The sequence below is a fragment of the Cervus canadensis genome, chromosome 4 (genome assembly GCF_019320065.1).
Source record: "Cervus canadensis isolate Bull #8, Minnesota chromosome 4, ASM1932006v1, whole genome shotgun sequence".
NCBI classification, from domain to species: Eukaryota; Metazoa; Chordata; class Mammalia; order Artiodactyla; family Cervidae; genus Cervus; species Cervus canadensis.
Genome location: NC_057389.1, coordinates 85779638 through 85791999, shown reverse-complemented (window position 1 = coordinate 85791999; position 12362 = coordinate 85779638). Strand labels below are relative to the sequence as shown.

At 55.7% G+C, this 12362-nt stretch overlaps 1 protein-coding gene across 1 annotated transcript in view; it reads left to right on the top strand.

Annotated features, from left to right (window-relative positions):
* Positions 1-11787, top strand: part of AP3D1 (adaptor related protein complex 3 subunit delta 1) — a 33375-nt gene extending 21588 nt beyond the window's left edge. Inside the window, exons 16-32 of the mRNA XM_043466052.1 lie at positions 145-290; positions 670-811; positions 1229-1300; positions 1852-1927; positions 2146-2345; positions 2592-2665; positions 2852-3026; positions 3371-3427; positions 3954-4061; positions 4230-4379; positions 4571-4618; positions 4765-4954; positions 5087-5175; positions 5284-5369; positions 5917-6038; positions 6141-6220; positions 10681-11787. Of these exons, the coding sequence (XP_043321987.1) occupies positions 145-290; positions 670-811; positions 1229-1300; positions 1852-1927; positions 2146-2345; positions 2592-2665; positions 2852-3026; positions 3371-3427; positions 3954-4061; positions 4230-4379; positions 4571-4618; positions 4765-4954; positions 5087-5175; positions 5284-5369; positions 5917-6038; positions 6141-6220; positions 10681-10776 (1911 nt within the window). The 3' untranslated portion in view covers positions 10777-11787. The remainder of the gene's footprint in view (positions 1-144; positions 291-669; positions 812-1228; positions 1301-1851; positions 1928-2145; positions 2346-2591; positions 2666-2851; positions 3027-3370; positions 3428-3953; positions 4062-4229; positions 4380-4570; positions 4619-4764; positions 4955-5086; positions 5176-5283; positions 5370-5916; positions 6039-6140; positions 6221-10680) is intronic.
* The last annotated feature ends 575 nt before the right edge of the window (positions 11788-12362 follow it).

Genomic DNA, 12362 nt, shown 5'->3' with positions numbered 1-12362 from the left:
GCCTTCCAGACATCCTCAGCCGGGCTCCATTCAGGAGCAGCTAGGTGTCTATGTGTGCTGGGTGGGCGGTGCCCTGTAGGGGCTGAGTGGCCTTCAGGGCCGGTCCTCTGGGGCTCCTTCCTGACTCTTCTGGGGCCCCTGCAGGCATCCTGCATCTTGCAGCTGGTCAAGCATGTGCAGAAGCTTCAGGCCAAGGACGTGCCAGTGGCAGAGGAAGTGAGCTCCCTCTTTGCTGGGGAGCTGAACCCGGTGGCTCCCAAGGCACAGAAGAAGGTTCCAATCCCTGAAGGGTGAGTGTGCGGCCATGAGAGGACCTGGAGCCAGGTGGCATGAGGATCCCCCCAGGCTTCTGTCCAGCCAGGAGTGGTGGAGGGGACAGAAGGATGTTCTTTAAGGTCAGGAGACCCACTCGTCCTCACACAGACTTGGTGCGGGGTGCTTGACTGCTTTTCTGGGGCCCTGCTTTCCCTGACCTGGTGCTGTCCCTGAGAAGGTCAGTAGGCAGTCCTCGCCTGTCAACCTTGGGGGCAGCCAGGCTCCACCGTCCCTGGTCTATCTGCTGTGCCCACAGCCGCTGCCTGGCCTTCATGTCCTGATCTCCAAGGGGACAGCAGTGTCCAGGGCCGGGCCTGCAAGCTAGAGCCACCATGTGACCCCTGTGTCCCACAGCCTGGACCTGGATGCCTGGATTAACGAGCCGCTCTCGGACAGTGAGTCTGAGGATGAGAAGCCCAAGGCCATGTTCCAGGACGAGGAGCAGCGACACACCAAACCACGGGCGCCCGAGGCAGACGAGCAGGAGCTGGCCCGGGTGAGGCAGGGCAGTCGCTCTGGCCTATGGCCCATGCGCCTCTGGGCAGACCTTGGGTGGGCTTGTTCTCTTGGGCCAGAGCTCCCCAGAGAGCACCGTGGGTCCTGACCGCTGCCCTTCTGGGTGTGGGGCTGGGGATACGTGCGGACTTGGGCATGAGATGTGCCTCGTTCCCTGCTCTCCTCCTCCCCTGCAGGGACCATCCCCCTGCCCCAGCCATGGAGCTCCCGGGTGGTCCCACTGGCTGCCCCTCTCCACCCCTGCCCATGCTGGTTTCTCTCTCTGATGGCCCAAGGCCAACAGTGAAAGTGGCGAGGGGTCATGTCCCCTAGGTCTGGCTCGTGCAGATGGTCTGGGAGGGTACAGGGCGAGCACGCCGCACACCCACTGATGTGCTCACTGAACCCTGTCCCGCAGCGCCGCGAGGCCCGCAGGCAAGAACAGGCCAACAACCCGTTCTACATCAAGAGTTCCCCGTCCCCCCAGAAGGTGAGGCTGGACTCCTTGTCCTGGAGGAACGGGCCACAGGGCCCCATCTGCTCTCCATCCCTGGGCCATGTGAGGCTGTCATCATGTCCAGGGGCAGGAACACAAGGGGCCCCCAGTAGCAACAAGTGGGGAGCAAGTTCTGCATGGTCGAGGTCAGGCTCCTTTGCCTTAGCAGGAAGCAAGTGAGCACAAGGGACATGGGGTCTTTGCAGGCGCCACCGCCACCATCTGTCCCCCTCCCTCCAGCCAGCAGGCCCATCGGCCGCCTTGGGCTCCCCCAGGGCAATGTGGCTCCACATGTGTCAGGCTTGCTGATGCCGCTTACCAGAGGCAGGAAGCCTTGTGTCTTCTCTGCTTCCAAATCTCTGTGCTTCCAAAGTGTGACTTTCAACTTGAAAAAAATTAAAATGAAAAAGCGGACAAGTCTTGCTCCCGTCCTGTACTCCCTGCACTGACAGCCCTGCCCCTCTCCATGGGCCCTGCTCTGCGGCTTCAGCGTCATGCTAGGCCCTCTGCCCTGCGTGGTGACCGGCCTCGTTGTCTCCCTACAGAGGTATCAGGACACGCCGGGTGTGGAGCACATCCCCGTGGTGCAGATCGACCTCTCGGTGCCTTTGAAGGTGCCAGGCAAGTGTCTGTGTGGGGTGAGGGTGTTGCAGACCAGCTTCAGACCTGCCCCCGCTCTGGCTCTGTCCAGCCAGCATCCTCCCCTCCCATCGGGTCCCCAGGTCCAGCCCCACACCGCCCTGGGCCCCCTGTCTACACCCCAGTGGTCAGGGCAGGGCCCCCGGGTGGGGGCAGGATGTGGCTCTCAGGCTGTGGGCTGAGCACCCGCGTCCCAGCAGGGATGCCCCTATCGGACCAGTACGTGAAGCTGGAGGAGGAGAGGCGGCACCGGCAACGGCTGGAGAAGGATAAGCGGAAGAAGAAGAAGCGGGAGCGCGAGCGCCGGGGCACGCGGCGTCACAGCTCGCTGCACACGGAGAGCGATGAGGACATCGCGCCCGCCCAGCGCGTGGACATCATCACCGAGGAGATGCCTGAGGTCAGCTGCCCACCCCACCCCGCCCCCGGGGCCCCAGTCAGCTCTGCCCTGTGAGCTATGAGCACCCACCAGCACTTCTGTTACATTAACTGTCCTGATCCCCTGCCCACGCTGAGCGCCAGGCCCCAGATCAGATGCTCTCATGGGTGTGGACTTGCTGGTTTGTCTCTGAGAAGGGAGGTGGGGGCCGGATGGGGTTGGGGCAGGGTGGGTTGATCCAGACACAGCATTCCTGTCATCCCTCAGAATGCCCTGCCCAGTGACGAGGACGACAAAGATCCCAATGATCCTTACAGGGCCCTGGACATTGACCTGGATAAGTAAGTGCTGGGACCGAGGCCAGCCAACCCGTGGGGCTGGACATGGCCTGCGTTCCCCCCATCCTGGTCCCTTTCTCTGTCCTCTCTTGATTGCTCGGCATGGCCTGGGGTGAGGGTCCCGGCAGCAGAGTGGGCTATTTCCCTGTAGGCCTTATCCCAGGCCACTCATCCTGTGACCACCCCCAGACCCCTAGCTGATAGCGAGAAGCTGCCCGTCCAGAAACACAGAAACGCTGAGACCTCCAAGTCCCCTGAGAAAGAGGATGTCCCCCTCGTGGAGAAGAAGAGCAAGAAACCTAAGAAGAAGGAGAAGAAGCACAAGGAGAAGGAGCGGGAGAAGAAGAAGAAGGAGGTGGAGAAGGTGAGAGGCCAGGCTCACTTGTCTTCTCAGATGGGGTGGGGCAGGGATATCCTGGGCTGTCAACCTCCCCTCCCCCATGGTGTGCACGTCCTGCACGTGAAGGGCGGGTTCAGCAGAGCCACTGCACACAGGTCGTGTTACTTTGCTCCAGAGCAACACGACTCTGCCTGGATATGTGGTCCCGGTAGGTGCCTGGACCCATGGCAAGAGAGCTGAATGCACCGCTGGCTCCCAGCGCGCTCCGGTCCTGTGGGACATAGTGTCCTGTGCCTGTCAGGGCAGCCATGCCTTCTCAGGGCCCGTCTAGCTGCTCCAGGTAAAGGCCTGTGTTCCTGTGGTTTCAGGGTGAGGACTTGGACTTCTGGCTGTCTACTACGCCACCTGCTGCCACACCAGCCCCGGTAAGAGCCTGGCTGTGACCTGTGCTGACCGCGAGTGCTCCTCAGCTGGACACCAGTACTTTTCAGCCTTGGAGAGCTATGTCTTAGAGGCATTAGGGGATGCCCCCTCATTGGGGGCAGAGGGATGTGGGGTGGTCCTCGGGCAGACCAGCCAGGTCTGGGCCGGCTCAGTCCCATGTTCAGGGTCTTGTGCAGGCAGTGGTTTCGTGACGGTCCCTTATCTCAGAGCCCGGGCCCCCAAAGCTAGGCAGCAGCCTTGGGTAGCGGCTTTGTGTCTGGGGCTGGGGCCTGGTGGCTCTGGGGTCTTCTGGATCAGTGCCAGCCAGCCTCATGCCAGGCTGCCTGTCCTGTCTACTGGCCACCAGCACTTGATGGGGAGCCACACATCCTCGTCAGGAGGGAGGCTCATCAGTGCAGGGCATTCCAGGGCAAGGCAGGTCAGGGGGCGCAGGACTCCCCATCCTGGGCCCCAGCTGCCTTTGAAGCTCCGCCCCCCCCCCCCCAACCCCGGCGTGGCCCTCTATAGGAAGAGTTGGAGGTGAACACCACAGTCACTGTCCTGAAGGAGGAGCAGGAGGAGCCCCGGGGAGAGGAACAGGACGCCGATGAGGACAGGGAGCAGGACCTGGAGAAGGTGGGGGCATGTGCACTGGGGCTGGACTGGGGTTGGTGCTCCCGCACTACTGGGGCTCCTAACAGCAGTCTCCTGTTGCCAAGCTCCCTGGGTCCTAATTGCACAGCGCTGTTGGGCTATGGCTCGTCAGAGGAGCGCAGGGCTGACTCAAGCCTGTTGCCGCTCCAGAAACCCTCCAAGCACAAGAAGAAGAAACACAAGAAAGACAAGGAGGAGCGGCTCAAGGACAAGAGGAAGTCCAAGAAGAAGGTGCCGCCAACGGATGAGGAGGCTGCTGAGCCTGTGGAGAATGGCACACTCGATGAGGAGCCCCTGCCGGTGAGGGTCCTCCTAACCCAGCCCGTGTTGGGAACCACTGGAGTTAAGACTTGTTTAGTCTGGGACATGGGGTCTCCTTGTCTGCTGTTCTCATGCTCCTGACTTTTCTTGAGGGGATCCCCCCTGCAGCCCTCAGCGTCACTCCCAGGTCCTCACTGCCTGGAGCTGACATGTTTCTCTTTTGTCCACAGCCCATGTCCAGTTACACCCTTTTGGCTGAAAATTCTTACATCAAGATGGTAAGCAAAGCTTGGCTTTCAGGTGGGGCCGAGAGTTCTTGGGGCTCAGGGCTTCTTTCTCTGGACATGAGGGGGTGCCCACACTCTCCAGGCATGGGATCCCCAGTGGCTCCCCTGCACCACTGACTCTGGGTCCTGCTCTGCAGACATACGACGTGCAGGGCAGCCTACAGAAGGACAGCCAGGTCACAGTTTCCGTGGTCCTGGAGAACCAGAGCGACAGCTTCCTCAAGAGCATGGAGCTCAATGTGCTAGATTCGCTCAATGCCCGGCTGGCCCGGCCCGAGGGCTCCTCAGTCCACGACGGTGTCCCTGTGCCTTTCCAGCTGCCCCCTGGTGAGTGAGCCTGGCTCACCGGCCTGGGACAGCAGTGCTGGGGACAGACCCTGGGCAGCCTTAAGTCCCTGCCGCCTGCCCAGGTGACGGCATCCTGCACCACTCCTCAGGCCCATGTCTTGCCCTCACCAGGTATTTCCAATGAGGCCCAGTTTGTGTTCACCATTCAGAGCATTGTCATGGCCCAGAAGCTCAAGGGGACCCTGTCTTTCATCGCCAAGGTACGGGGGTGGGTGCCCCAAGGGTCAGTCATGCACCCGAGCTCGAAGGCCCTGCCCCGCACCCCCTCGCCCTGCGCCCCCTCACCCTGCACTCCCTCTGCCCCACAGAACGACGAAGGCTCCACCCATGAGAAGCTTGACTTTAAACTGCACTTCACCTGCACCTCGTATCTGGTCACCACGCCGTGCTACAGGTGCGCTGCCCTCCCTCCTGCCCCCAGCTCCCCACTTTCCTACCATGGGGGACTCCAAACAGTCATCTCCATGACGTTCTCTGACCTGAGGAGAGGATGTGCGCGGAGTGTCAGGTGACCGACTCAGGCGCCTCATGCTCAGCACATCACTGGCAGCCCAAACAACAAGCCTGGCATCCCTCCCTGGACTGGACACAGGACTCCAGACCCAGAATATGGGCAGGGCTGGGTCCTCCTGAGGCCCTGCTCCATGGCATGCAGGTGGCTGCCCTCCCCTGTGGGCACACATGCTTGTCCTTCCTGCACGTCTGCTTCCTGACCTGTTCACACCAAGACCCCTGTTACATTGCATTGGGGTCTTGTCACCAAACCCAGTCACATGCCCACCGCCTGAGGGTCAGGGCTAAAACTTAGGGGCTTTGGGGACACTGTTCAGGTGTTGACTTCTTACAGGACCGGTGCAGACCCTGAGCCACAGGCCCTCAGAGGAGGCGCCTGCCCCTGGGCGGGGCCCCTTGTTGCCACTCTCTCTCTGTCCTTCCCACAGTGATGCCTTTGCCAAATTACTGGAGTCTGGGGACCTGAGCATGAGCTCGATCAAGGTGGATGGCATTAGTATGTCCTTCCATAACCTCCTGGCAAAGATCTGTTTTCATCACCGTTTTTCTGGTAAGACTGAACATAACTGATAGACTGCTTGGCCGCCTTCTCGCACACGGGGCTCCCCCACTGCCTGGGGCTGGTCTGGCCTCACACCACCCTCTGTTGCAGTTGTGGAGCGAGTGGACTCCTGCGCCTCCATGTACAGCCGCTCCATCCAGGGCCACCACGTCTGCCTCCTGGTGAAGAAGGTGAGCCTTTGGGGTCTGGCGGGCCTGCCCAGCCTCACCACTGTTCTCCAGGGCAACTGCTGTGCTCTGAGCTCAGCCTGAGGTGATTTTGCTGAAGGCTCTGACCCTGTGCTGGTGAGCAGTGTCGGCCTTTCCTTCGCCTGGCCTGCTCTTTCCTCACGCATCTCCTGGAAGAGGTCATGTTTAGTCAGTGTGTTTCTTCTGGCATATTATTGTAGAATTTAAGGAAATCATCTGGGTCTGGGGAGTTCTTTTCTGAAAAGTTTTTATCTACAAGTTCATTTTCTTTTTTTTTCATAACTGCTTTATTCTTTTTTAAAAATTTAATTTTGGTTGCTCCAGGTCTTTGTTGCTGCAAACTTTCTCTAGTTGCAGTGAGCAGGGGCTACTCTCTAGTTTTGGTGCACGGGCTTCTCATTTCATGGCTTCTCTTGTTGAGCGTGGATGTTAGGCACACGGGCTTAGTTGCCCCTCAGCATGTGGGATCTTCCCAGACCAGGGATGGAATCTGTGTTCTCTGCATTGGCAGGTGGATTCTTATCCACTGGACCACCAGGGAAATCCTCAGTTTCTTTCTTTGATACTTTCAGGGCTCCTTGCTTTGTCTGTTTCTTACTGTGTGAGTTTCAATAGTTTGTAGTCTTCAAAGAAGTGGTTGGTTTCATCTGGATTATGGCGGTGATGGTGGATTAAGTTATCTGGTTCTTTTCTTTTCCTTTTAGTGTCTGAGGGATCAGTGGTGATAAGCTTTCATTCCTGATATTGGTAATTGTCTCCTCTCCTTTTTGTTGGTTATCTTGGCTAGAAGGCTTATTTATACATTTTGAAGGTCAATTTAGTGACCAATTTTTTTGAAAGGTTGGAGAATTCCTTGGAGGTCCAGTGGTTAGAACTCTGCGCTTCCACTGCCAGGGACCTGGGTTTGATTCCTGGTTGGGGAACTGAGATCCCACAAGCAATTGCATTGCAATACATGTGTGACCGCTGTGTTCTGCTCTTTGCAACCCCTGGGACTGCAGCCCACGAGGCTCCTCTGTCCATGGGCTTCTCCAGGCAAGAATGCTGGAGTGAGTTGCTATTTCCTTCTCCAGAGGATCTTCCTGACCCAGGGATTGAACTCAGGTCTCCTGTGTCTCCTGCTTTGGCAGGTGGGTTCTTGACCACTGAGCCACTTGGGAAGTCCCCACAAGCAATGAGGTGTAGCCAAAAAAAAAAAAAAGATTAATAAGTTTTACTGAATATTGCTGCAAATCTATTTCTGCCTGCTCTGGGTTTATTTTGCTCTTTTGTGAATATATAAGCTGAAAACTTAGACCTTTCCAACAGGGCTGTCTCTTCTAATAGTCTTTAATGTTAGGAACTTTCCTCTACATACTTCTTTAGCTGAACCCCACAGGTTTTTACGATTCATTTTCATGTGTGTACAGTTCCAAATACTTTCTAATTTCTATCACTACCTCCTCACTGACCTGTGGACTTATTTCTAAGCATTGGGAGAGTTCCCTGTTGCTTCCTGGCCCCTGTTTTCTGGTGTGACCTCTCAGGCCTCTGAAAGGGGCTGAGACTGGCGCTCTGTCCTGGGTGTGGTCCCTCTGGACAGCTGTTCTGTAGGTGTTCTTGTGAAATGTGTGTTACTCAGATCCTGGTGGTTGACTGTGTTCTTGATTCTTCTGGATCCTTGCAGATTTTCTTTCTGCCAGTCCTCCATGAGTGAGCAAGGAACATGAGGCCAGTGGTGGTCAGCTGGTCTTCTGACTGTGGACCATTAGAATCGTGGGTCTGGGCGAGTGGATCCCCTCACCAGTTGGTGTGTTCGTCTCTGTCCCGTGCTGTGTCTTTGCTCTGAAGTCCACTTTGTCTGGTGTCAGTACAGCCATTCTGTGTGTGTATGTTTTTTAATAACGTTTATTTATTTACTTGGGCTTCCCTGATAGGTCAGTTGGAAAGAATCTGCCTGCAATGTATAGGAGACCCCGGTTGGATTCCTGGGTCGGGAAGATCCCCTGGAGAAGGGGATAGGCTTACCTACTCCAGTATGCTTGGGCTTCCCTTGTGGCTCAGCTGGCAAAGAATCCACCTGCAATGTGGGAGACCTAGGTTCGATCCCTGGGTTGGGAAGATCCCCTGGAAAAGGGAAAGTCTACTCAATCGAATATTCTGGCCTGGAGAATTCCACGGACTCTATAGTCCATGGGGTCACAAAGAGTCAGACACGACTAAGGGACTTTCACTTCACATTTATTTACTTACTTAGAACACTGCTGGGTCTTTGTTGCTTCATGGGCCATTCTCTAGTTGTGGCACATGGGCTTGATTGCCCCACGACATGTGGGATCTTTCCAGACCAGGGATGGAATCCGTGTCCCCTGCATTGGCAGGCAGATTCTTTACCATTTGGTCTGTGCTTACGTGGCAAATCCTTTGTGGTAAACCTGCCTTTATCCTTGTATTGGAAAGGATTTCTTATAGATACCGTGTCCTTATTCATTCGGTCAGTGTCTTTCACTTGTACTGTTCAGAGCATTGTGCTTAAAGTATTACTGATATTTTTGGGTTTGTTTTGCAGTTAGTTTGTTCCCTGTGTTTTTTCTTTCATCCTTCTGCTCTTGCCTTCATGGCGTATGTGAGCGTTACCAGTGTCCCACGTTTATATGTTGACAGTCTCCGTGTGTCTGGAGCTCTGGGGGACTACATCCCCACCCTTGGTGTTCACAGTCTACTTGGAGCTCTGGTGGAACATGAAAACCTCACACTTGCTTAGCCCTTAACCCTCCCCCCACACAGGAGGTGGTCTCAGGTTTTGCCTCTGCAGACACTAAAGGCGCCTTTCTTCAGTGCGTTATAGCTTTACAGATTTCAGAGGCCTCAGGAGACAAGACAGCCTCGTCTGCTCACCCACGTGCCTGCCATTTCTGTCACTTTCAATGCTCACATTCCCACCCTTTCTTCTGCCTCATTTCTGTCTAAAGAACTTTAGATCACGTCTGTTGGCTGTGTGAGTTCTCTCAGTCTCCTTCATCCAATCATTCTTTGTTTTACTCTTTGTCAAGGCTGTTTTTGCTGGGTATAGAATTTTTGCTTTGCTCATTTTTTCTCACAGTGCTTCAAAACTAGGCCATTTCCTTTTGGAGTCTGAGTTTCTGACAAGGAATGTTTTCTCTTTACTGAGGAATGCATTGTTCCCCCCCTGGCTGTTTCAGGTTTTCCTTTGTTCTGATTTTAGCAGTTTGTGACATGTCTTGGTATTGACTTCCTTGATCTGGGCTGTCTGCTGACACAACCCTCAATCCACGCAGCATCAGTAAAGCTGTCAGTAACATAGGGAATTGAAACACCGGCAGGGCCTCCCTTCCAGCATCTGCTCCTGCCGATCCCTGGGACTCTGGACCCTGCACACTGTGTCTGGACCCCTCACTCTGCCCTCTTCTCTTGTGTGCTGCTGAGATTAGAAATGAGCAGTTCGAGTGTGCTTTCACTGGACTTAAACTTTAGTGATATTTCCACTCATCCTGCACAACTTTTACCAGAGGGGTTCCCTGGAAAGGGCCCCAGCTCCTGTTAATGGTGTGGACTCTGTTGAATGTGCTGACCTGTGCATTTCTGTCTTTTGCACAACTCAGAAGTTCTCAGCTATTATTTTAAGTACCTTTTCAGCACTGCTTTGTTTATCTTCCTCTGTCTCGAGTCCCTGTGATGTGAGTGAGTGCTACTTCACCCACCTCCACCTCCTTTCCACTGTCTCTTCAGACTGAATCATTTCCATTAATCTCTTGTCAGGGTCATAGACTCTCTGTTGTGTAAGTTCTGTTGTGTGCAGCTGGTGTATTCCGGTCTAGAAGTTTCCTGGGTTGATCTTTATTTCTTCTTTTTCTTTGCTGAGATGTTGTCTTCTCCTGCTTGCTTCAGGAGTGTATGTGATTGCTGATGGGAGGTTCTTGGAGTCACTACTTTAAAGCCTGTCAGGTGATTCTGACATCCATCTCTTCTCCGTGGGTATTTGTGGGTTGTCTTTTCCACATGAGCTAAGATTTCCGTGGTCTTGGAGTGCCGAGTGATTTTGGAAGTTTTGAATTGGAGAGCGTGGGCCTTCTTCACACCTGTAGAGAAGGTTGGCACTCGGGTTCCATCTGCAGGACATCTGGTGCTGCACTCAGCTGTTCCCTGTGCCCCTGAGGGCCTGGGCCAGGCAGGGGCCGTGTGTCCTCTGCGGGGCTGGGATCCCTGCCTTTGCCAGAGATCAGTCCTGAGCCCCTGTGGTTCTGGCCTCTGTCCAGGTCCTGCAGCTCCTCCCACGGGGCGTGGGAGACATGGGGTGTGGTGCGCCTGCTCCGTCCTACCTGGAGCCCCTCTTCTTGGTTATCAAAGCACCCCAAAATAGGAGAGGGTTATCAGAGCATCCTGAAGTAGGAGAGGATGTCCAGAGGGTGGCGTCTCTTGAGTGCCAGCTGTTTCCCTCACAGGGCGAAAAGTCGGTGTCGGTGGATGGGAAGTGCAGCGACCCCACGCTGCTGAGCAACCTGCTGGAGGAAATGAAGGAGACGCTGGCCACGTGCTGAGTACCGCCTGGGAGGGCGGCCATGTGCTGCACACACTGGGTCCAGCCAGGAGTTGACCAAGTCCACCATCGTTCACTGTGTAGACCCTGCAGTTTACGTTGCGTTGATTTACCTTGTCATCTTTTTTACTTTGCTTCTTTCTACTGTCTGGCGAGCAGCCCTTTCCAGTCCCCAAGCCAGCCGGGGCTCCTCTGGCTAGAGCGGACTGTGCCTGTGGCCTCAGGGGCTGCCCGAGGGTGAACGTGACTGCTGTCGAGGCCAGGACTTGGCGGGGGCTGGATGGGGTCCAGACAGAGTGGCGCGTCCCGCTTCTGTCAAGTCGTCAGAATCCCACAAGTTCCCAGATTCCTGCCCGCAGGCCCTGGGGGTGGAGGCCAGGCCAGCTGCTCGGGGGAGACATTCCTCTTCACCCCACGCCGAGGGGCATGTCCTCCCCAGGACACACAATGGGGCAGCGTCCTGCAGGCTGCTGTCTGTCACATCCTGTTTGTTCCACCACTGTGTCCTGTGTATCTACTGAGGGGAGTGCCCAGCAAGGGTCCAGGGCCTTGGCGGCCTCCGTGCCCAGCTGGGTATTGCGGTGAGTGGTGGAGAGCTACAACTCTGGCTCTCCTGTCATCACTGGACGCTCTGCAGGTCTGTGTCTGCACTTGTGGAAGGACCCAGGCCTGGCCCTGTTTCCTTGCTGGGAAGCACCTGGGTCCGGGGGTGGCTGGGCCCCTGAGATGCGCCTCAGGGGCAGGGGGGGACCCCAGCCCACCCCCGTGAGACTGAAGTTTCCTCAAAGATGATGGTCCTCAATGACGTTTTAACTTCTTTTGATGAAAACTGTCACTTTAGCATGTAGAGTAACCTATTACAGAATCCTGTGCAGTGATTCTAGAATCTCTAAATTGTATGATGTGTTATATAAGAATTTATTTGCTATCGACATTCCCGTGTAAAGGAGAGACATATCATGCTGCTGTAATGATTTTGTGTCAAGATGATCCAATAAACTTGCGAAACAGGCGTTTATCCATTGGGTCTCTTGCCTTTGGCAACGTATGCCCCCGAGTAGGGGATTCTCCCCCAGTGTGGGGGGCAGCATACAGCCAGACCTCTGGACAGTCCTGCAGCACTCGGGGTCAGAGCGGGGCCACAGGGCACCCTTGTGCAGGTTGCATTGTGAAGCTAGGGCGCCCCTGCCCTTCTGCCTGCACTTCTTGTCCCCTCCAGAGGGGTGTGGTTCTCCGGGCTCCTGGGTCCCAGCGGTAACAGCAAGGAGACACCTGATACCCATCCCCTCACAGGACTCCACGGGGCCTAGCAACTGCTGTCCCTTTCCAGGGAACCCCTCTAGTAAAGGTTGTGCAGGATGAGTGGAAATATCACTAAAGTTTAAGTCCAATGAAAGCACACTCAAACCCCTCATTTCTAATCTCGGCAGCACGCAATGAGAAGAAGGCAGGGTCAGGGGTCCAGACACTGTGCGGGGCCCAGAGCCCCAGGGATCGGCAGGAGCAGATGCTGGAAGGGAGGCCCTGCCGGTGTTTCAATTCCCTATGTTACTGACAGCTTTACTGATGCTGCGTGGATTGAGGGTT